Here is a 22,028-nt window from a genome sequence, read left to right on the forward strand (position 1 = left end):
AAGGAAGAAAAAAACGTTTCTATGAACAGCTTAACCCAGCTGTGAACGCGACGCTTTTTAAACACCATTTGTTTGTGCTGGGTGACTTCAACGCACGAGTGGGTGTAGATCACGACATATGGCGTGGGGTACTGGGGCGAAATGGGGTTGGTAAAGAGTGAATTCAAATGGAATCAAGCTTCTTGAGTTCTGCGCAGTTCAAAAGCTGGCTGTGACAAACACGGTCTTCCAACAGTCAAACAAGATAAAGACTACATGGATGCACCCACGATCGGGACATTGGCACCTGATCGACTACAAGACAAAGGAACCTACGCAACGTTCGCCTCAAAAGAGCGATTCGAACGACAACTGTATGGTCGGATCATCGTCTTGTAAAAATGTCTATGTTTATGACGGTCAAGCCAGTCAAGAGGCATCATAGAGTGGTAAAATCCGACAGGTTGGAAGTGGCTAAACTGGAGGACAGGTCAACTCAGGAGTTTTTCAGCCGCGCATTATGCACCGAAATGGCTGAGAATACTGACCTTGATTGGCCGCATTTTCAAGCGGTCATACAAAAGGTTGAAGGAAATGTGCTCGGTCACCGCCGGGGTGGGCATAGAGACTGGTTCGATGAACGAGATACGAAAGCTCGTAGATTGCTGGATGTGGTGCACAAAACACATTTGGCTTGGATAAACGACAAAAGCAATGATGCAAAGAAGGTAGCCTACTCAAATGCACGATGTATCTCGCAGAGGGAGCTGCGCAGAATGAAAGAGTCCTGGTGGTCGGCGAGAGCTGATGAATTACAGGTAGCTGCTAACCGTGGTGATCTGAAGCTATTTTATAAAAGCTTTAAGATGGTATATGGTCCACGTGACTCGGGAGGTATACCAGTGCGTTCACGTGATGGTACGTCGTTGATTAAGGATGGGCCTGGCATTTTGGCCCGCTGGGCAGAGCATTTCTGCGGGGTGCTAATTCAAAAAACCTTCTTTGATGACTTGGTCCTGTCTGAGCTGCCGGATTGGAAGCCTAATTATGATCTTGAAGTTCCCCCAAGTTTGCAGGCAATATCTCGGTTGTCATTTGGTAAGGCGCCGGGTTTGGATGGGTTGCCTGCAGAGCTGTTCAGACACAGTGGTCTGCATCTCAGGAAGAGATTGGTGGAGCTTTTTGAACGCATGTGGGCAGAGCGGTCGGTCCCTCAGGAATTCAAAGATGCTCTGATCGTTCACATATTTAAAAGAAAAAGTGATCGATCACACTGCGACGACTACAGAGGAATCTCTCTGCTCTCCATACCTGAAAAGATACTAGACAGAGTAATTGCTGAACGCCTGGCAAAACATGTCCTCAATCTAGATATCTTTCCGGAGGGTCAGTGTGGATTCAGAGCTGGACGCAGCTCAACCGATATGGTGTTCACTGCGAGGCAACTGCAAGAAAAATGTCGCGAGCAGCAACGGGGACTGTATATGATTTTTGTTGACCTGATCAAGGCATTTGATTCGGTTGATAGGTCAGCACTCTGGCGCTGCTTGTCAAAAATTGGCTGCCCTTCTGTTTTTGTTGCCGTTGTTCGTTCCTTCCACGAGTGTGGTTGAAAATGGTGAACGGTCACAAGATTTTGATGTTACAAACGGAACCAAGCAAGGATGCGTTATGGCTCCATTGCTGTTCAACATCTACTTTTTATTGATGCTTCGAGTTGCTTTTCGTCACGGTAGTGAGGGGATACCAATCTGCTATCGTATGGATGGGGATATTTTTAATATTAGACGATTGCAAGCCAAGTCCAAGACACAGATCTCTGTTGTTCGGGACCTATTATTTGCTGATGATTGTGCCCTGGTTGCACACACACAGGCCGAGATTCAGACGCTGTTCAACCGCTTCTATATAACAGCTAAAAGTATTGGACTTACAGTCAGTCTGAAGAAAACTGAGGTCTTGCATCAGAGCTACACAGTTTCGTTGGGGGCAATGGCCCATGTGATGGCGGACGACTCGCGTCTCAATTTTGTTGATAGATTTTGTGATCTAGGCGGATATATTTCCAATAATGCAACTATCGATGATGATATTACAGCAAGGCTTGCAAAAGCAGGTGCTGCTTTTGGTATGCTGACCGGACATCTTTGGAAAGAGCACGGAAATACTCTGGCCACCAAAATTGCGGTATACAGAGCAGTTGTGCTCCCTTCACTGCTTTATGGTTGCGAAACCTGGACGTTCTACCGTCGCCACATTCGTAGGCTCGACCAGTTTCATATGAGATGCCTGCGCATGATTGCAGGTATCCGGTGGGAAGACAAGATCCCAAACACAGTGGTTCTGGCAAAGTGCGGTATGATGGGTGTGGAATCGATGCTGCTTCAGGCTCAGTTTCGCTCGAAAGGGCACGTTATGCGTATGCCAGATACAAAAATCCCCAAGCAGGTTTTTTTTGGTCAGCTAGCGTCGGGAAATAGACTGGCAAGTGGCCCTGTACGCAGATACAAAGACAGCCATAAAGAAAATATAAAAAAATGTGGTCTAGACCCCAAGGCTCCTTGTGTTGATGCTCTGCGACGCTCGGAATGGAGGTTTACCCAGTCGGCAGTTTCAGCTTTTGAACTGGCACGCACAGCTGCTCACGCTGAAAAAAGTACAGGCGTATGGATTTGTGGAACTTGTGCACGGAAAAGTTAGTCAAGGATAGGACTTTTCGCTCATTCTAGGACTCACCGATGACCCAATTTGTCGATTCGACGATGTACTCCATGTGTGCGTCTATGAATGTGTGTATAAATATGTGTCTATACGTAAACATGTGTAAGCTCGTGTTTGTATGTAGACACGTTCATCATAATATCATTGAATTTCAGTTTTTGTATACTTTGACAATAACTAATTTTTATTGGTTTGTTCGTTAAACTACGTGTTAATGTTTTATGCTGTTTCAATCCATTATATAAACAAACATTTTTTCAAAATTATTGCTGATATATCTGTTTGTACGTTAAACTGTGATCGTCAGTGCATTATTGATTTAGAATTGTTATAATTTTCATATTATTAAAAATATATATACAAATAAATTTGAAAAAGGTGTATGAAATTCTAGTAAAAAATTTTAACAACTTTATAAAAAAAATAAATGCAAATCATTGAAACAAAGGCCTGGGTTATACAAAATCTTTATAAAAAAAAACTGCAACAAGTGCTGAAGATGATTGAAGAATCGAAATAGGTCCAATACACTTGAGAATGAATTGGAAAACTGTATATTATTCTAACTTTAATTAAGTCAGTAATGATGACAAGAATTTGGTTAGAAATGTTGAAAAATGTAATAAAAAATTATCCACCGCTAGATATTCGGTAGATTTCATAAATTACTGCATATATCTATAAATATATTTTAATATGTATATTATTTATTTATTTATTCACAAACAACCAGAGGATCTAAAAGACCACTTACTTAGTTGATAAATAAGAAAAACAATTTCTCTAAACGTAACGTGAAGAATAAATCTACATAAAAATATTATTGTCGCTATCATCAATCAACATCATCACACAAGCAATCAGTATGGCAAAGAACTTAACTAATAAATGTAAACACAGATTTCGCTTTCGAGTTCATTGTTATCCATCAACATAAAAAAAAAAATAAATAAATAAATATACATACACATACACGCATACACATATATACATAACATGCACATATATATAGAGAAGTTAATAACGGCATTAAATCACGAATAACATTAACATTTTTATGATAGAGCACAATAATTATGACAACAAACATTAATGTTATAGTTGTTTGATTAGTAAATATTTGGACAAGTCAACAGCCAGTAAGCGATTCTTGAAGATGGCATGAGATGTTGAGGACACCACTTCTTTTGGCAACGCATTCCATATACGTATGATTCTGTTGCAGAAGAAGTATTTGGACACGTTGTCGTTAGTGTTTAATTCACGCAACTTATTCTGATGCCCACGAGTCGACACATACGAAACCGGGATGAATTTCTCAATCAGATCAGTTTGGATATTTTTGTTAAGAATTTTGTATAAAAAGCATAAGTCATAAATTAATCTGCGGTGTTCCAGAGTTTGCATTTTAACTGCTTGTAGTCGAGATAAATACGGTAGATGGTGTAAGGAAGGAATTGATTTCGTGAACCTTCTCTGGACGTTTTCGATTTTTCTCACTTGGTACTTATAATGGGGGTTCCACAGAGGAACAGTACTCCAACTGAGGACGTACATATGTGCAAAATGCTTTGATGAGTAGGTTTTGAGCTTTAGAAGTAAAACATCTGATTATTAAACGTCCACGTGAGGAAGCTTTGTGAGTTATATCGTCGATATGTAAATTAAAATTAGTTTGCTTGTCAACTGTAACACCTAGATCCTTGAAGTAACATGCTGGTTTTAAAACGTGTTGACCAATAAAATACTGATGAGGAACATTAATAGATCTAGATGAATGAGAAAATGAACAATAATAACATTTTCCCGGAGAAAGGGGTAACTGCCATTTGATACTCCAATCAACTACATCGTTGATTACTTGTTGAAGTTGAGTTGAATCGGATGAGCAGCAGTATAACTTGATGTCGTCAGCAAAGAGCAAAATTGAAACCGGTTTAGATGAAATACACTCAACTATGTCGTTTATATAAATTAAAAATAAGGTGGGTCCCAGGACGCTACCCTGTGCAACACCACTAGTAACTGACACAGACGATGACAACTTACCATGAACCCGAACAAGCTGAGAACGTTCATATAAAAAGTCTTTCAACCAGGAGAGTAAATTTCCTGAAATTCCATAAGACATTAATTATATTATATAATATATTTTTTAAAATATATATTATTTTATTATTATTCTACCAGCATATATATATATATTTATATATTTATAGTTATTAAGAAATGTTACCGCATTTTCAGCATTGTTGAGTTTGAAACTGAGTTTTTCATTTTTTCGAACAATTATTTTTTCAATATTATTCAATTTATTCAAATTAATAATAGAATTTCTAATTATTTTAGATTGCATTTGTCATATGTACATTTACATAATAGCTTTTTTCGGTAACCTTTAACATCTGTGTAATAGAGCTTGTGATATTGTTATATGTATAATTCATCTGGTATTTATAGTATTTTTAAAAGAGGAACTCTAAGTTCCATTGTTTCTTCGTGTGAGTAATTTCTTTGTTGGTATGTAGCTACAGCCTGTGGTTGGATGTTTATTACAGGGTTTCTATTTTCTATTAATAAAGCCTCTGCCATCCTCAAATTACTTATAATATGGCTATAATATAACGCTTTGGTATTTGAGTTTAATATTTCCCTTGTTATTTTTATTTGGTGTGAATCCATTAGATGATTTTTTATTGCACCATTTTGCGTATGCATTGTTAACCTTCTTGACAAAGTCGTAGTAGTAAATCCGATATATTATGTGTTTCGGTGCCTACTGTCAACGATTTTACAATCAAAAGAATATACAAGATGACTGCTCTTCATTATCGATTCTGGTTTAGTATTGCAATTATTTATAAGGACGAAGGATGAGGTTTTGTTGTTCGTGTAATTCGTTTATTGACAAAAATTTTAATACAATGGCTTTGATGCCAACAGCCCTGTTTATTGATATTAAAATTTGAAACTGTAATATAAATCTTCTGTTTTAAATTTTATTAAATTTAGAATTATTCGTGATGAAGTGTTTTTGAAGAATAAAGCTCTTGAGGATCTATCAATGCAAGCAGGATGAAACATATTTATTTTCTTGTCGTTTTATCCATAACCATTAAAGTAATCAACTGCTCCACAGATTTAAAAAAAAGTTAGATTTTCAAAAATTTTCAACAAGTTGTTTCGTTAAAATAAAATATTTTATTTTCTAAAATAGCAATCACTTCACTTTATATTTTTATCACGTTTCTACTTCCAACTTTATAATGTTACCCCAATTTTTATAAGCCTGGAAGTTTTATGAATGTACACAATAAAACTTTTACTTTACATATTGTAGCAAGTGCTAAAATATTAATTCCAATAAATAAACTATAATGATTTTTATTTATTTAGAATAAATTAGTCCAACTGTTTTATTTTATAGAAAATTGACTTCAAGAAACTATTGATTTACTCATTGCAAATATTCAAGTCGAGAAGATTGGTACGGTTCATAAAACATGCTTCGTCTAAACAAAAACTTAACGCTAAATTAAATCTATATAAATTTTGTTTATACACAAGCGATGTTTTAAAAATTGATTATTTAGGCAGTTTTTCAGCCATCTCAAATTTAAGAGTTGCGATTAACATTTAATGCTCACACCATTATTGTCAGATAGCACAAATGATTTTTAACATGAGTTTGATTATTTATCAATGAAACTAACAGAATTATCGGCATTTGTTGCTAACGTGTTAGTTAACAATCATTATATAAATCATTTTAAAATAATATCAACAGGTTACTAACAAAAACAATAACAATAACAACAACAACAACAACAACAATAATAATAATAATAATAATAATAATAATAATTGTAAGGTCATGGCCAAATTTGTACAAAAACAAAGTTGAAGTGTGTTAACAAAATTTAAAACTCAGTGTTAGATACACAAAATAAGATTGATGTGACAAATGACAGACATGAAAGAAAAACACTGTTGAAATATACGATTTATTAGAAAATGAACCAAATAAACTTTAAGATAAAGATATAATCATGACAACAGTCACAGTCCATGATATGAACAAATTGCAGATGTTATAAGACTTGAGAAAAATTTGATGAAGGACGACAAAAACCCAGACCCGTATTAATAAAACTTACCAATTATTCCATTAAAAATTTAGTGATGGAAAATTGTATCAATATGAATAAACTACCTGAATTCAAAAAATTATTATTAAATAATGATTTCCCAGAAAAAGATAGAGTATAAATAAAAAAATCTAGTAGAAAAATAAATGCCCAGAAGAATGATGTCATCAAATTGATATTAAGAGTAAGGGACAACATGGAGACTTCCATGTGGTTGCCTTTAAAAAATTTATAACTGTAGTCATTGAAATTTACAGTCTACAATCTACAGTTACAATTTCAAAGTAATTTCAAATTCTATTGAAACCGATACACAATGTAAGAAACCTAAAGATTTTTTCAAAGAAAAGATAAATTCATCAAACATATCATAAAAAATTGAGAACAGTGAGATAAAATTAGACGAAAGAAGATTGCAAACAAGTTATGATCATTATATCATTCAAATTAGCAAACGTAGTAAAAAAAGAAACTGTAACTCAAGACACTTACAAAATCTGGAGATGTAAAAATCTCAATGTTTTTCCAAATATGAGTTTTAAAAAGCTAAGTAATATGAGAATAATCGTTTTAAATAACAACAAACTAACTGCAGGTAAAATAAAAGACATAATGACAGATGTAGCATCAAAATTTGAAAATAAAGGACTTGAAAATGTTGTCCCGAAAATGATGAGATATTGCTGACCGACCAGATTCGGGCAGATGATAGTATTGAAGTGAAAATTAAAACAAAAATCAAGAAAAAATGCTAGAAAACAAAATCGTTGATATAGACAAAAAATAATAAGAACAAAATTTTAAACTTAAAAAAGAAATTTTAAAAGAATTGGAAATAGCAAATAAAGCAATTAAACAAGAATTAGTTTGCTAATTTTCAAGTTTGTATTTTTTCAAAATATCCTCCCATCAATGTACAAAAACATATACGACAAAAAACCTAAAGCAATCAAACCGTTTAGTCTCCGAATATTAAATAGTTTATTTTATAATAATATATTAAATAGAACTATAGATATTATTCCCCCTTGAAGATTAAATCACTTCTGAGCAGAATGCAGCACAGATGTTTGAAGATTGGAACACCAGACTCGCCGATCATAGATTCAAAGTCAACATCAGCAAAACCAAAGCAATGAACACTGGTGAACCCATCCAATCCACAGCTACTGGACGATGGCCCTGTTCAGTTTGTAAAGCTATTGTGGGTAACAATTCAATCAAGTGTCAGCAGCTGGTACTTACTGGTACTTTATCTAAAGTGTCCAATTTAATTTGTCCTACTTGCATCAATCCACAGCAACAAATTCGAAATAGCAATGTTTTTGACGCCATTAAGGTAGAGAAAGTCACATCGTTTCAATATCTAGGGGATGATCTACATTGTACTGGAACAGCTGAAGCTGCCTTCGAGCAAGCATACGTGCAGCCTGGAATAAATGGCATCTCCTCGCCTTGCATCTCCGGCGTGACATCCCACTACCACTACGATCAAGACTTTATAAATCTGTGATACGTCCGGTGTTGTTATATGGTGGAGAAACATGGCCAATGACAACCAAACTGGAACAACAACTTCAAAGAACCGATATAAAAATGCTCCGATGGATGCAACGAATTAATCTGAAAGACTTTATCAAAACTACCGAAATCCTGCGTCGTGCTGGTTTAGATGATATAAAGGACGAATGCCGGCAACACCGTCTGCGGTGGTTTGGTCATGTCAAACGAAGTGGAAACAGTGCCATAACTTCTCTTGCAGATGTTAAAGTACCTGGCACACGTCCCAAAGGCCGTCCAAAAAAGTCCTGGTCGCAAACAATCGAGCAAGACATGAAAGCTCTAAATTTAAATGAAATGGATACAACTGATCGTCTAATTTGGCGCAAAAAGATTGATGTCAAAGAAAACAACGTCCTACCTCGGGGAGACTGGGTTTCTGGACGCTAAGCAAAGATTGATTGATTGATTGATTGATTGATTGATTGATTGATTGGTTGATTGGTTGATTGATTGATTGAAGGTTAAATCAACCCATAATAAATAGGTACCTACTGCACTAAATGCAATAAAACAACAGATATAAATATAATCAAATCAATAATTAATGAACTTCTCATTCAATATAAAACTCATACAATTATATATATTGATGGATCCAAAATAAATGAATCTACAATTGCTGCAGCTATTATAGGCAATCAACAATTACAACAAATGCCAAATAATACATCTATCTTCATAGCAGAACTAAAAGCAATAGATGTAGCTTTAGACAACTTGAAAGAAAAAAACAACAAATACTTTATTATTATGTCAGATTCCTTATCAGCTGTTATGGCTCTCAAACAAATTGAAATAAATAATGATTTAATAAAAAGTATTAAAATTAAAATACACAATTTAATACAAGATAAATACAACATTCAAATAATATGGATTCCAAGTCAAATAGGAATAGTAAGCAACGAAGGGATGGATGTATTAGCATTGAAATCACATCAAAATCCAAATACAAATATAGCAATTCTCTTCTGACTTCTTAAAATCACACATAGCAAAACATGTGATGTCGTTATGGCAAACTAATTGGAATAAAATAAATCAAAAACTCAGCTTCAACATATATAACCCTTCAATTGAAAATATAAGTTGGACATCAATTAACAACAGATATATATATTAAGTAATTAACAGCATATATATATATATATACATATATATATATAATATATATATATATATATTAATCAATATAATATATATATATATTAATCATAATTATATATTAAATAAAACAGAAATTCCAACCTGTCAATATTGTAATAGTAAATTAGCCATAAAACATATATTTAAATGCGATAAAACTAAAATTAAAAAAATGTTGCTTCCTCTTCTTATAGATGATCTAATTGATACTTTAAAATCAAAGGAAATATCTTTAATTAATAGAATATCTGAAAGATATAAACTATTATGATAAAATATAAAATATTAATAAATGATCAAATTAAAAACAGTTTAGGTTATTAGGTTATAGTAAACTTGGCAGATTATAAAAAAATTTATATATAATATTAAATAAATATGATCTGGGAGCCATATCACCGGATCGGGATGTTTCGGTTGGGTATCGTTGGCGCATCGGTGCAGGAAACCAAAACTACAGTCTAATTAATTTGCTTGGCTAAAGATCGACTTTTCAGGTTGACGTAAATATTTTTATTTTATTTTTTATTATATTTAATTTATTTTATGTGATTTATTTATTTTATTAGTTTATTAATTGATTGATTAATTTATTTATTTTTATTTTTTTTTAACTTTTTTTTCTTTTTTTTGACTTTGATGATGACTTGGATCCCGCGCATCTCTCACGTAAGTTAAATAGTTAAACCAAATATTCATGTTTTTTCAGATCAATCCGTATATCCATTAGAGAACCCCAGAGGTGGATTAAGTGTCCGTTATGAGAAGATGGATTCCGCGGTGGAGGCTCGTTTGCTTAAGAGATAATTAGAAGAAACAACGATATTCCCACAGGCATGTCGAGCGTCTGCTGTTGGTGAGCCCCATGGTGAGGGCTTAAATGCGAAAGAGAAGGATAGAAATTCCTCGGGGCGTGATGAGCAGCTGCTGTGGGTGAACTCCATAATTTTGGCTCAAATGCCTGGGGGGAATTAAAAGAATTCTTCTGAAAATTCAGACGTTTGCTGTGGGTGAACCCCATGGTGGAGGCTTAAATGAGAAAGAGGAAAAAAGTGTTAGCAATGAAGAAAACGGCTACAGTGGGTAAACCCCATGGTGGTAGTTTACATGTCTAGGAGAGAATAGAGATTCCTCGGGGCGTATTGAGCAGCTGCTGTGAGCTGTGGGTGAACCCCACGGTGGAGGCTTAATTGCTGAGGAGGAAACAAGTAAAAGCGTGAAAGAGAATCTCTGGGGCAAGATGAGCGTCGGTTGTGGATAAACCCATGGTGGTGGTTCAAATGTCTGGAGGAGAACAGAAAAAATCATCGGGGCATGTTGAGCGTCTATTGTAGGTAAACCCGTTAGTGGAGGCTTGATTGCCAAAGAGGAATAAGCATTTAGAAAAACTTTTGAAGCATGTCAAGCGTCTGTTATGGGTGAACCCCATGGTGGAAGCTCACCTGCTGAAATAGAAATAAGTAACAGAATCCTCAAAAGCATGTTGAGCGGATGCCGTGGTTGATCCCTGTGGCGGAGGCTCAATTTTCTTAGGGAAAATTAGTAATATAAGCAGTAATTACGTTGTTTGGTGCATGCGCTAGATGTGACGTCGAGTGATGGCAAGGGTTTTTTGACTTGCGTATATATATCGATGTAATCTTGAAGACAACTTTGAATCAAATTTTGTTTCATGATATGGCTGACAGGGTGCATGTTTTTACTTTGGATTCGTCGATCGGGATAAAGTCGATCTACAAATGAAAATGTTATATATTACTTAATCTTAATGCTGTGAAATGGATGAACTGAGCTGGTGCGTCGGGGTGCCTGGACTGGGATTTTTCCAACCGGGGGTAGCGGTTTTGAGTTGTATAAACAAAATTTATAATAAAATTTACCAAAAAATAAAAAAAAATACATTCACTGAAATAAATTATTAAATAAAGGTCAGTGGGGGAGCTGAAATGCCGTTAAAGTTAACAAAAAAAAGGTTGAATTAAATTGTTAAGTACTTTATGTAAATTGATTTAAACAAGTAATTAACATAAATTTTTCGAAAAAATTTTAACTAGTTTTGCTAAACAATTGCTGTCAAATATGAATTAATAAAAACGGCGACAAAAATACATAGTCCGGATTAACACCGGAATAGGTCGTTGAAGGCCCCGAAGGTTTTGTTGTTCCGTAAATAGCCTGTCCACATTAAAAAAAGTGGGTGTTCCAACGAAATTTAGGACTGAATTAATTTAAATAAAATAAACAATAACACAACAATTTTTTAACATAAAATGTATTGATAATAAACAAACAAAGAGACCAACAAACTAAAATAAACTTAATGTTCGTTTAAAATACAATTAAATAACTTGTGGGTAAAAGAAGAACACGAGATTGTAACAGTGATGTACCGAAGGAGACAAGTGCCCGGGCCTTCACTCTCCAGTGATGCTTATCATTCATTTTTACACAATTATATAAGAAAAGTTATTAGTAGCAAATCTGCAAATATCTAGTCAGTTAATCTTGGTGATGAGTTGGGATTAAATACTGTTTTTATCGTGTCAAATAATTACAAATAAATGCGTTGCATGGGTTTTTAATGTACGATTTTATTAGAATCATTTTAATAACAAAATTTTGAAATAAAAAATTTTGAATTTTTTAAATTTCAAAGTGATTTCATGTTATACCTCTTTTAACGCATTTGGATGATAAATATTTCCTGGTTTAATAATACTAATTAACTGTAGTATACGTACAGATTTTAAATTTATTAAATATTTTTTTAGAAGATTGCGACGTTACAGTCAACAGTTCTCTGTCCATAACATCTTCTAAAAACGGAACTATATCTTCACCAAATTTTCCATTTCCTTATTTTCCAAATCTTCGATGTATTTACAGATTCATTGGCTTACCAACGGAAAGAGTGAGAATTGAATTTAAAGAGTTTGAAGTTAAAGGAGTTCCACCAAGGTAAATTAACTTATAAAATATTTTTTCAAGTCATTAAACTATAAATCTGGTTCAAAGTTATAACTAGACGTAATCTAATTGATAAAATTTCTTAATACATATTTTTCTGTCAATTTTGTTTATTAAATTTAACAAGTCTGATGCGATTTTAAATGTTTTAAAAAATTCATTATGTCGAGAAGTTCAATTTCAACAAACTTCCCAAACGTATTTTTATTATAGCAAATAATAAATCATGAAACAAAATTTGATTCAAAGTTGTCTTCAAGATTACATCGATATATATACGCAAGTCGAAAAACCCTTTCAAGACCTTCTTGACATTCCTTTGCATGGAAGATTTTGCGGTTCAGGATTGGACTTGTTACCGAATATTCTCATATCTATGCATAATGCTCTCATCATCGGTTTTTATACCGATCACATAAAAGAAGAGAAAGGCTTTCTGGCTGAATACTCTTTCATCGATGATTGTTAGCTAGTTTTTCAACACATTCCAAATAAAAAATTTTAGAAATTGACATTCACATTCATAAAACATAGTGATTATTTCATCTTTGTAATATGGATAAATAGGTGCAAATTTTTCAATATAAAATTGAACAAAATTATTTTATTTTTCAAATTTATTCAGCCCTTTATTTGGTTGGAACACCCGCTCCTTTTAATCAATGTGGACAGACCATTTACGGGACATCAAAACCTTCGGGATTTATTTATTCACCGACATATCCCGGTGTTTATCCAGACAATGTATTTTGTTTCTACCACCTTGCTGGCATACAAAGACAACGCATAAAATTAACATTTTTAGAGATAGATCTGTACAGTGGAGGCGACCAGTTAGTCAGACACATTGAATTAATACTCTCCATATGAATATTTACTGTTTATAAATTTACACCTGAAAATGATGATGGAAACCGCTTTATCTTGTTCTTTTGTACGCGTTGTTTCAGCTGAAAAATGTCACTTTTAGTTTAAATTTTTTTAATTTTATACTTTTACTTTATTTATTGATTAAAATGATAAACTAAAAAACCGAAAACGGCCTTTTAGTTGTCCATATGACTACATCCTCATCTATGATGGACCAACGAACAACAGCGAAATCATCAATACCTTCTGTGGCCATCGAAACAATGTAACCCTCTTCTCGTCATCGAGCAACCTCTACATTGAATTTTCTACAAAAAGTGGTCGATTGGAATCAACAAAGCGAACATACTTACATCCGTGGGAAAGCAGCAAATCAGATGACGTTATTGTGCAAAGGAGAGGCTTCAAGGCTTTCTATGAAATTTCCGGGGCGTTCGTTGATCTCGGTTATTTTTAATAATAACAAAATTTATTTCAGTGACACAATTTATAAAAAAGTTAACATTTTTTAGGTGAAACATTCAAACAAATTAGGTTTTGCCTATGAATAATTTCTGCGATCTATTTAAATTAACATGAATAAATATTAGCAAATAAAATTTTAAAATAAAAATAAAATGCCGAAATTATCTATTCAAAAAGCCAGAAAGAATTCTTAACAAAACCTTAATTAAATGTAACTAGCCGCGCACATATTTATATAAAAATATTTATGAAGTCATGCCTAAGTAAAATAGTGTCGAGTTGGAGATTTTTGCCGAAGTCGGAATTTTTTGAGGGGCCGGAGTCGGTTAATTTTAATATAAATTTTAAAAATTTGTATTCCAAAAATATTTTTTAAGATCGTGTTTTAAAAAATAATAATATGTATGTTATCGATATGCAATCGTCTTTAACGTCTAAAATAAATGCTAACATAATTTTGTTTTCAGTTTTTTTTAAACATAAATATGAAGTTATCTTACTAAGAAAAACAATTAAATTGATTGACTTTAAGTGTTTTTAAAAGTGTCTTTCATTTTATAATGATATTTAGCAAAATTATAGTGCCAAACATTCAGAGTCTAGAGTCGAGTTGGAAATTTTTACCAGAAGTCAAAATTTTTTGAGGGGGATGATTCCAATATTTTTCATCAGACTTCGACACCCTAAAACTCAATTTCCAAAATTCGATATCTTCGAAAATATTAATCGTGGTTTAAAAAATTTGTAAAATGCAACTAGTTAAATTTGATTTAATTTCGACGTCTACAAATGTATTAATAATAAAGTTTATAATGATTATTTTGTTTTTTTAGCTTTTATTGAAGATGGTTATCACGTCCGAGGTACAGGTATGACTACTTTGTATGAAACCGAGTATATTATTTTAAAGTTGATTCTTATAATATGTTAATGATTTTAATTTACAAGAATTTCTGACATTTCAGAATGTGATCAAATGGTTTTAAGCACAAAAGAGTCAAATGGGGTCATCAAGAGTCCAAACTTTCCATACAATTTTCCATTAAAAATCAGATGCAATTATTATATTGATGGGCTTGAAGATAAACAAAATTTGGAAAAAGCTAAAATCGAATTCGATTATCTAAACATTCCAAAAGTTAGAGATGGGTTAGGTTATTTTTATCGGATTAAACTAATTCTACTTGAATGCATGCAAATCGTTTCTTTAAAAATATTTTTATAATTATTGGATAAATATTTTTAATTTTCATTCCAAACATTCCAAAAGTTAGAGATGGGTTAGGTTATTTTTATCGGATTAAACTAATTCTACTTGAATGCATGCAAATCGTTTCTTTAAAAATATTTTTTTAATTATTGGATAAATATTTTTCCTCAAAAAATATTTTTAGGCGAAAAACGAAATTTTTGGCAAGAGTTTGAATTAATGATTAAGTTTTATTGTGAAATTCCGTCGTGTCAGTTGACAAAACAAATACCAAATGTCAAAAACCAAGCTTTTTATCTGTTCGTGTTAGAGGCGAGTCTAGAAACGTTGACGGGGAAGCCAAATTTTGAAAATTGATGGGGTTGCCAAAAACTGCAAAGATTTTTGCTGGTGTGGCAAAAATTAGGCATTAAGCTAATGACCTATTTTTGGTTATCGCGTAATCTTTTGTAAATTTTCTACATAAAATAGTGTTTTCGTGGGTAAAAACTGAATTTGAATAACAATTGTGCTCACAACTGGCTCCCGACTTTTTTAAATCTATCTTCATAAATCCACGGTTAAACAACTGATCTACTACTCATAGCTATTCTACTGTTAAGGATATATAAAAAGTAGATAAACAACAACAAAAGTAATTACAGTAGAAGCCACTTAAGTACTTGGCCAGAGTTGTTCTAATAACCAAAATTGACTTTTTCAAATATGTTAAATGTTATCATGAAGCAAAAATTTAATCATATAGTGGTAACAATTAGATAAAATAATCTTTCATATCTTCACAAACTCATTCGCCTTCGCTCATCTGTTGATCATCGCTATCACCTTCATCAATGAAGGCTTCTCACATTGCTCACCATCAATATGGAACAGTTTGCCACTTATCATTCGTCAACAATCATCAATAGAAACGTTTAAAAAACGATTGAAGCAGCATTTGTTTATCCGAGCGCCTCTGACGCTATGCATTGGGCGTTCATAAATGACATTATTATTATTATTATATTATTATTATTTTAAGAAACATCTAATTATTCCATTTTGTTAGCAAATAATTTTAAAAGATAAAAATAATTTTAACATGGCATTAGCAATAATGTATGTTCAAAATATGCACATAAACGATCAAAGAATATTTGTCATTTAAGTCGCTTAAGATTTGCTTTAGTAATGTAATGTCTGCTGATATTCCTCTTTTCTATGGTGATTCACATGATTCCGTGTTTTGAAATTTTTTGTTTTTGTAGTAAGTTTCTCATTTGTTGTCTTTTACTGAATCTTTAGATATTCCGATTCAGATGTATGCTGACGTTATTCAGACTTTTATACTGGTTCTATGTCTGAAGTTGATGATGTGTTTTCAAAAACTCTTGTTTACATTGAATGCATAAATTTTTTGTCAAAATCTCAATTGGTTCTAGGGCATCATTGTGACATAGAAAAATCTTTTGCTGTTATGAATTTGGGGGTTATTATTGAAAATGTTATCATTTTAAAAATCTGTTAGTGCTCATATTATTAAATCATCTTTTTTTAATCTTGGAATCTGAAACTGATAAGAAGGTATTCGATGTCTGGTTATAGCTTTTATTTCATCTCGGTTGAGCTAGTTCAATTTTTTAATATTGTTAATTTGGATGTGCTTAATTGTTTACAATTTGTTAAAATTTCTGCCGCTAAATATGGTCTTATGAAGTTTGATCACATTTCTGAGAGCCTGAAATTTTTTTATTGGTTTCCTGTTGAGCAGAGAATTTAATATAAGCTTGTAGTGTTAGCCATCAGATGTGTTATTAGTCTCTGTCCTGTCTATTTAAAATTTGTTTTGACATGTTGGCTTACTGACATAGTCATTCTCTTAGGTCTTCCACTAGACTTTGGTTAGTTTTAAAGACTTGAACATTTGGAGATGAAAGTTTTTTGTCTTATTTCTTTTTGTGAAAAACTCATTGCTTTTTAACCTGCGTTTTTTAATTGACCGCTTGTTCATCCTTGTTTTAAACCGTCTTGCAAAAATATTTTGCCAAGTATCTACCGGTTCGACAAGTAAAACAAGTCACAGATTAATACACATACAATACATACAAACATAAAAACTGTTCAGATTAGAAATATATATCTACATCAAAATCCCTTTCTTATTGGTTGTTTTCAGATGTAATAACGGCCATTTAAAAGTTTATTTAAAAGGACAAATTGATAAACCTGATGACATTTTGTGTGGCACTACGACTCCATCGCCTCTAACAAGCTCTAATCCTAGACTTCTTCTTACATTTGACACAATTGACGCTAATTATGCTGGCAAAGGATTTAAAGCCAAAATTCAATTTTTAACTGGTAAGCTTAAAATGCAAATTTAATAAAAAAAAATTGGTGATGCAATAACAAAAAATATTTTAATGTTTTAGATTTTGCGATACCTGGAACGCCAGCAACAGATGGTTTAAAATGCCACTTTATATATAAAAGCACATCCTCAAATCAGGGAGCATTCAACTCGCCTCGACACCCCAGCAACTATCCAGACGATTCTGCTTGCATTTACGAATTCATCAGTGCAAAAGCTGAACAAATCAGAATCACATTTGAAACATTTAAGCTCGAAAACGACACAAAGTAGGATTTTTTTAACCACCGAAAAGTGTAGATTTCGTTTCAGAAATTTTTTAGTTTCTAGTTTTAGTTTGTTTTATAAATTTTTTTAATTTTTTTTAAATCATTTTAGTTTCTAATTTTTTTAGTTTTGGTAATTATTTCGTTTCAAATTTTTTAGTTTTTTAAATAGTTTTTTTAATAGTTATTAACACCAACACAAAATTTTAACTTTTTATGACTAACATATATACATAATTCAAGGAAGATAGTACCTACATAATATATATAACAGAACAATTTTAGACATGTAAATACAAAGCTTAAAGTTCATCTATCAAATAATTTATGATTCCATTTTTTGTGTCAAGACTATCATAGATAAACGTCATATTTAATTATCGAGTCAGCTTAAGTTTTGATTTAGCTGCATTCAATGTATCTTTTTGACAATCTAATTTTTCACAAAAAATTGATATTTTTTTGTTTTTGTTTATGGTTCCATAATATTTTCATTTCTTTCTAAAATTAAATCTATATTTGTAGAATTCAATTCTTTTTTTAATTTATTTTTTGCAAGCTTGTAAAAGTTGCCTTTTTCATCACCTAATATGTTGATCCACATAAGATTTAGAGTAGCTGCAGCTGGTACTAATGTTTGGCTTAAAAGATTGGCGACAGCTGATCTAGCATGTGGGTGTTTGATAGTATGCAAGTTCAACTACATGCATTCTAGTCTAGCTTTTTTATTTATAACTGAAAAGAGATGCAGATATAATAAGTTTCTTTAAATGACTTTAATGTTACGCACGAATTAGTTTTTCATATTTCTTCTCTGACAACATTTTCTTGTTGCTTATTTTCCTTGTTCAACAATTTTTGATACTTTTTAGAATGGTTTCAATCAATCAATCAATTAATCAATCAATTAATCAATCAATCAGTCAATTAGGTTGTAAAGCGCTATTTCCGCGATGTTCAACAGCGCTCCTCAATGAATTTTGAAAACAGATGGGTCTTGAAATCCGCTCTGAACTTCGCAAGTGATGGAGAAGTAGTCAGAGAAGTAGGTAGAGAGTTCCAGAGAAAAGGACCAGAAAAAGCAAAAGCAGATTTGGCAAAAGAGTGTTTAACACGAGTTAAGAAAAAGCGAGAACAAGCGAGACAACATTTAGATTGAGACCTTTACACAAACGTGCAAATTTTAAAAATTATTCTATATTTTATAGGTAACCAGTGCAAGAGAACAAGGTATGGAGATATATGAGAAAAGAAAGGGGCATGAGCAACTAGACGAGCAGCAGAGTTAAAAGCTTTACTTAGAGGATAGAATTTAGAATCAGGAAGACCATAGTAGAGCGAGTTACAATAATCAATCCTAGATAAGACTAACGAAGTAACAAGAAGGAGAAGAGTAAGATCATCAAGAAAAGGCTAAAGTTTTTTTATTTTACGTAGATGAAAATAAGAGCTTCTAGCGACACTATTAATCTGAGAAGAAAGAGACATAGTAGAATCAAAGATAAAACTTAGATTACGAAACTTGTGAGAGACATCAAGAGTTTTAGAATAAGGTAAGATAATAGGAGGAATAGTAATAAAGTGTTTAGATTTATTAAAACAAATTAATTCAAAAGAAGAATAAATGTAAGAATCATCAGCATATAGTTGACTAGAAAAAATAAAGTTATTAATAATACGAGGTAGTTTAGAAGTATAGAGTATAAATAGAAGAGGGCCAAGGATAGAACCCTGAGGTACCCCGAAAGTAAGAGTAGAGGAGTTAGAAGTAGAATTATTGAAAACAACAGAAGTAAAACGATTACAGAGATAAGAAGAAAATCAAGATAGACAAGAATCAGTAATATTAAATGAAAGATGTAGCAGTCTCAAGAGAATAGTATGATCAACAGTATCAAAAGCAGAAGAAAAGTGAAGAGCAAGAAGAGTAAGATTACTATTGTCACTAGAGAGAAGGATATCATTGTGTATTTTGAGTAAAGAAGTTTCAGTACTGTGAGCAGGTCTGAAACCAGAAATAATTGTGAAACGATTCTTTCTGGCATGCGGAACTAGTGTAGATCATTCATGATGTATGATTGTATTGAATCGAATTTTGAATAACCGGCTGCGGTGTTCAAAACAGACTGCAAATGATCACGAAAGGATAAGTTGACACCGAACATAATCGCATTGTAGTAATCAATTCTCATACGAATAAATCTACAAACGAATGTATTTATTTGTTGACTCAACTGTCAAATAACGTCTGATTGATTGATTCTGTAGAATATATTATTATTATTTCGGTTTTAACATATTCAAAATTAGTTGAGCGAGAATAATGGCGGTATGTTTTAATATAGGTTTTACCACAAGTTTTCATTTTAAATTAATTATTTTTATAATTTTAAGTTTTTACGTTTTAAATTTGGCAAACACCATTTTTCATAACAATAGAATAGAAATCCTAGAATTAACAAACTGTCGCTAAACCAACCAAACTTCTTTATGAGTGCACAAGCGTCAGAAATACAAGAATCTGAAAGCTCATTCAAATTTAAACGCAAAATTTGTTAATTTATTATAAACTCTTTTAAAATATCGACTATCGGGTTTTATCAATATTTTAATTTATCTCTAAAACAATAAATAAATATAATTTTAAATATTCTCTTTTTACTCCCATGCATTTGTCCTCGGCAATGAGTATGGGAGGATCGTACATTTTATATATAAATTTTAATTATATTATATTTTATAATAGCTTCCTTTATTCATTTAAAAATAACTTTTAGTTTATTTTATTTTATGCGACAATAAAAGAGTGTTTCCATCAAAAAGATTGTGGTTAATACCATTATTATTTAACTTGTTGGTTAAAATATGAGTAGGAAGAGTTCTATGAAAACACAAAAGCATTTAACCTCATTTCAATTAATAATTATACAACTCGTTATAAATCATTTTTAAAACGTCATCTTGTCATATATAAAATTTTCTGCCTCGTTCATACAACCATTGTTTGATAACATAACACGTTGAAAATAGTAAAAGGTTACCAAAAAAGCTTTTTCTGTATAAAAAATGAATAGAAGATTAGTTAAAAACTTTGGTTCCTATATAAATAAATAAGAAACCAATGATAAAAATATTAAAAACTAAGCAACATTCCTTCAAATTATTATCTGTTTAATATTAAAATATTTCTCAATTGATGACAAAAATGTGAAAAGGAAGAACACATTTCAATTATAAAATTATAAACATTCTAAATGGAATATTTAAAAAAATGAATCAGCAAATTTTAGAATGAAAATGCTTATTGAATAAGATTTAATCCGAGGATTTTCATAAAAATTGACTGTGTGCAGGCTCAGCTAGCCACTGTAAGCAGCATCGGTCGACACAACAACTGCCATATTTGCATACATTTGTCCTTTGCATTGCTGAAAAAATAAGTAGAAAATTTGGACGTGGAAAAAGATAAATTAACTAATTTTAGAATGATTAGATAAAATATTGAAGAAAATTCTTTAAGTAAATTAGAAGGAAGTAGATCTAGAGAACAGGTTGTAGATGACATAGAATTAATAATTTTAGTAAGTTCTAGAAGATTTATTGGAGTAAATACAAAAAAAAATTTAATAGTAGGTTTAATAAAGTTTAGAGAAGAAAAATTATAATTAGATGTTCTTAAAAAAGTAATTTTATTTACAAAAAGTCATAAAACTGTTGAGCAGAAAAAGACGAGTGAGAAGATTTCTCTTGAAGAAGTTTAGATAGAGCAGATCACCTATTTTTAGATGTTGAAGCAGATGTTATAGAATTTTTAAGAAAAGTAGAGTGTTTAGAGAATAGTAGATATTTATAATTAATCAATTTTGATTCATAGATAGAATAAAGAGAGTTAGATGGATTTAACCTAAAGGCTTTCTCCAGTCTTCTAACACTTTTCTTGGCTACTACACAAGCATAATCGTACCAAGAAGCCTTACGAGAATAGAGCCTATAAATAAAAGATTTAACAAGAATAAGCTTATCAAGAATAGAAGTAATGTAGATATTAAAAGCATAGACAAAATCATCAACATCAAAAAATAAGGTAGTATCAAAAATAATTTCAGTAAGAGATTGAAGAAAAATATCTTTATTAAGAGAAAACCGGCATCTTTTTAAAATAGACATAGATGAATTAGAAAGAAGGAAATTCAAAGAAAATACAGATTCAATAAGGAGGTGATCAGAATAAGGAACAGAGCTAGCAGAGATATTAATAGGCTTAGAAAAAGATGAAGCTATAATAAAATCAATAGTGTTGCCAGAAGTATGGGTAGGAAAAGAACAACATTGTGTTAAGTTAA

The 22,028-nt window shown here is 32.0% G+C and overlaps 2 protein-coding genes across 2 annotated transcripts; both read left to right on the top strand.

Moving 5' to 3' along the window:
• Window positions 1–9,065: 9,065 nt before the first annotated feature.
• Window positions 9,066–10,532, top strand: HELRODRAFT_164164 (hypothetical protein; the record flags this gene model as incomplete). Its single annotated transcript, XM_009029176.1, has 2 exons — window positions 9,066–9,308; window positions 10,392–10,532. 2 exons carry the CDS (start codon window positions 9,066–9,068, stop codon window positions 10,530–10,532), a joined length of 384 nt encoding a protein of 127 aa, XP_009027424.1.
• Window positions 10,533–11,335: 803 nt separating this feature from the next.
• On the top strand, window positions 11,336–18,974 carry HELRODRAFT_164165 (hypothetical protein; the record flags this gene model as incomplete). The annotated part of the gene is made up of 10 exons (XM_009029177.1): window positions 11,336–11,392; window positions 12,301–12,515; window positions 12,774–12,988; window positions 13,150–13,357; window positions 13,575–13,840; window positions 14,825–15,008; window positions 17,225–17,409; window positions 17,481–17,688; window positions 18,676–18,802; window positions 18,894–18,974. 10 exons carry the CDS (start codon window positions 11,336–11,338, stop codon window positions 18,972–18,974), a joined length of 1,746 nt encoding a protein of 581 aa, XP_009027425.1.
• Between the last annotated feature and the right edge of the window lie 3,054 nt (window positions 18,975–22,028).

This window comes from Helobdella robusta (assembly GCF_000326865.2).
Source record: "Helobdella robusta unplaced genomic scaffold HELROscaffold_6, whole genome shotgun sequence".
Taxonomy (NCBI): Eukaryota; Metazoa; Annelida; class Clitellata; order Rhynchobdellida; family Glossiphoniidae; genus Helobdella; species Helobdella robusta.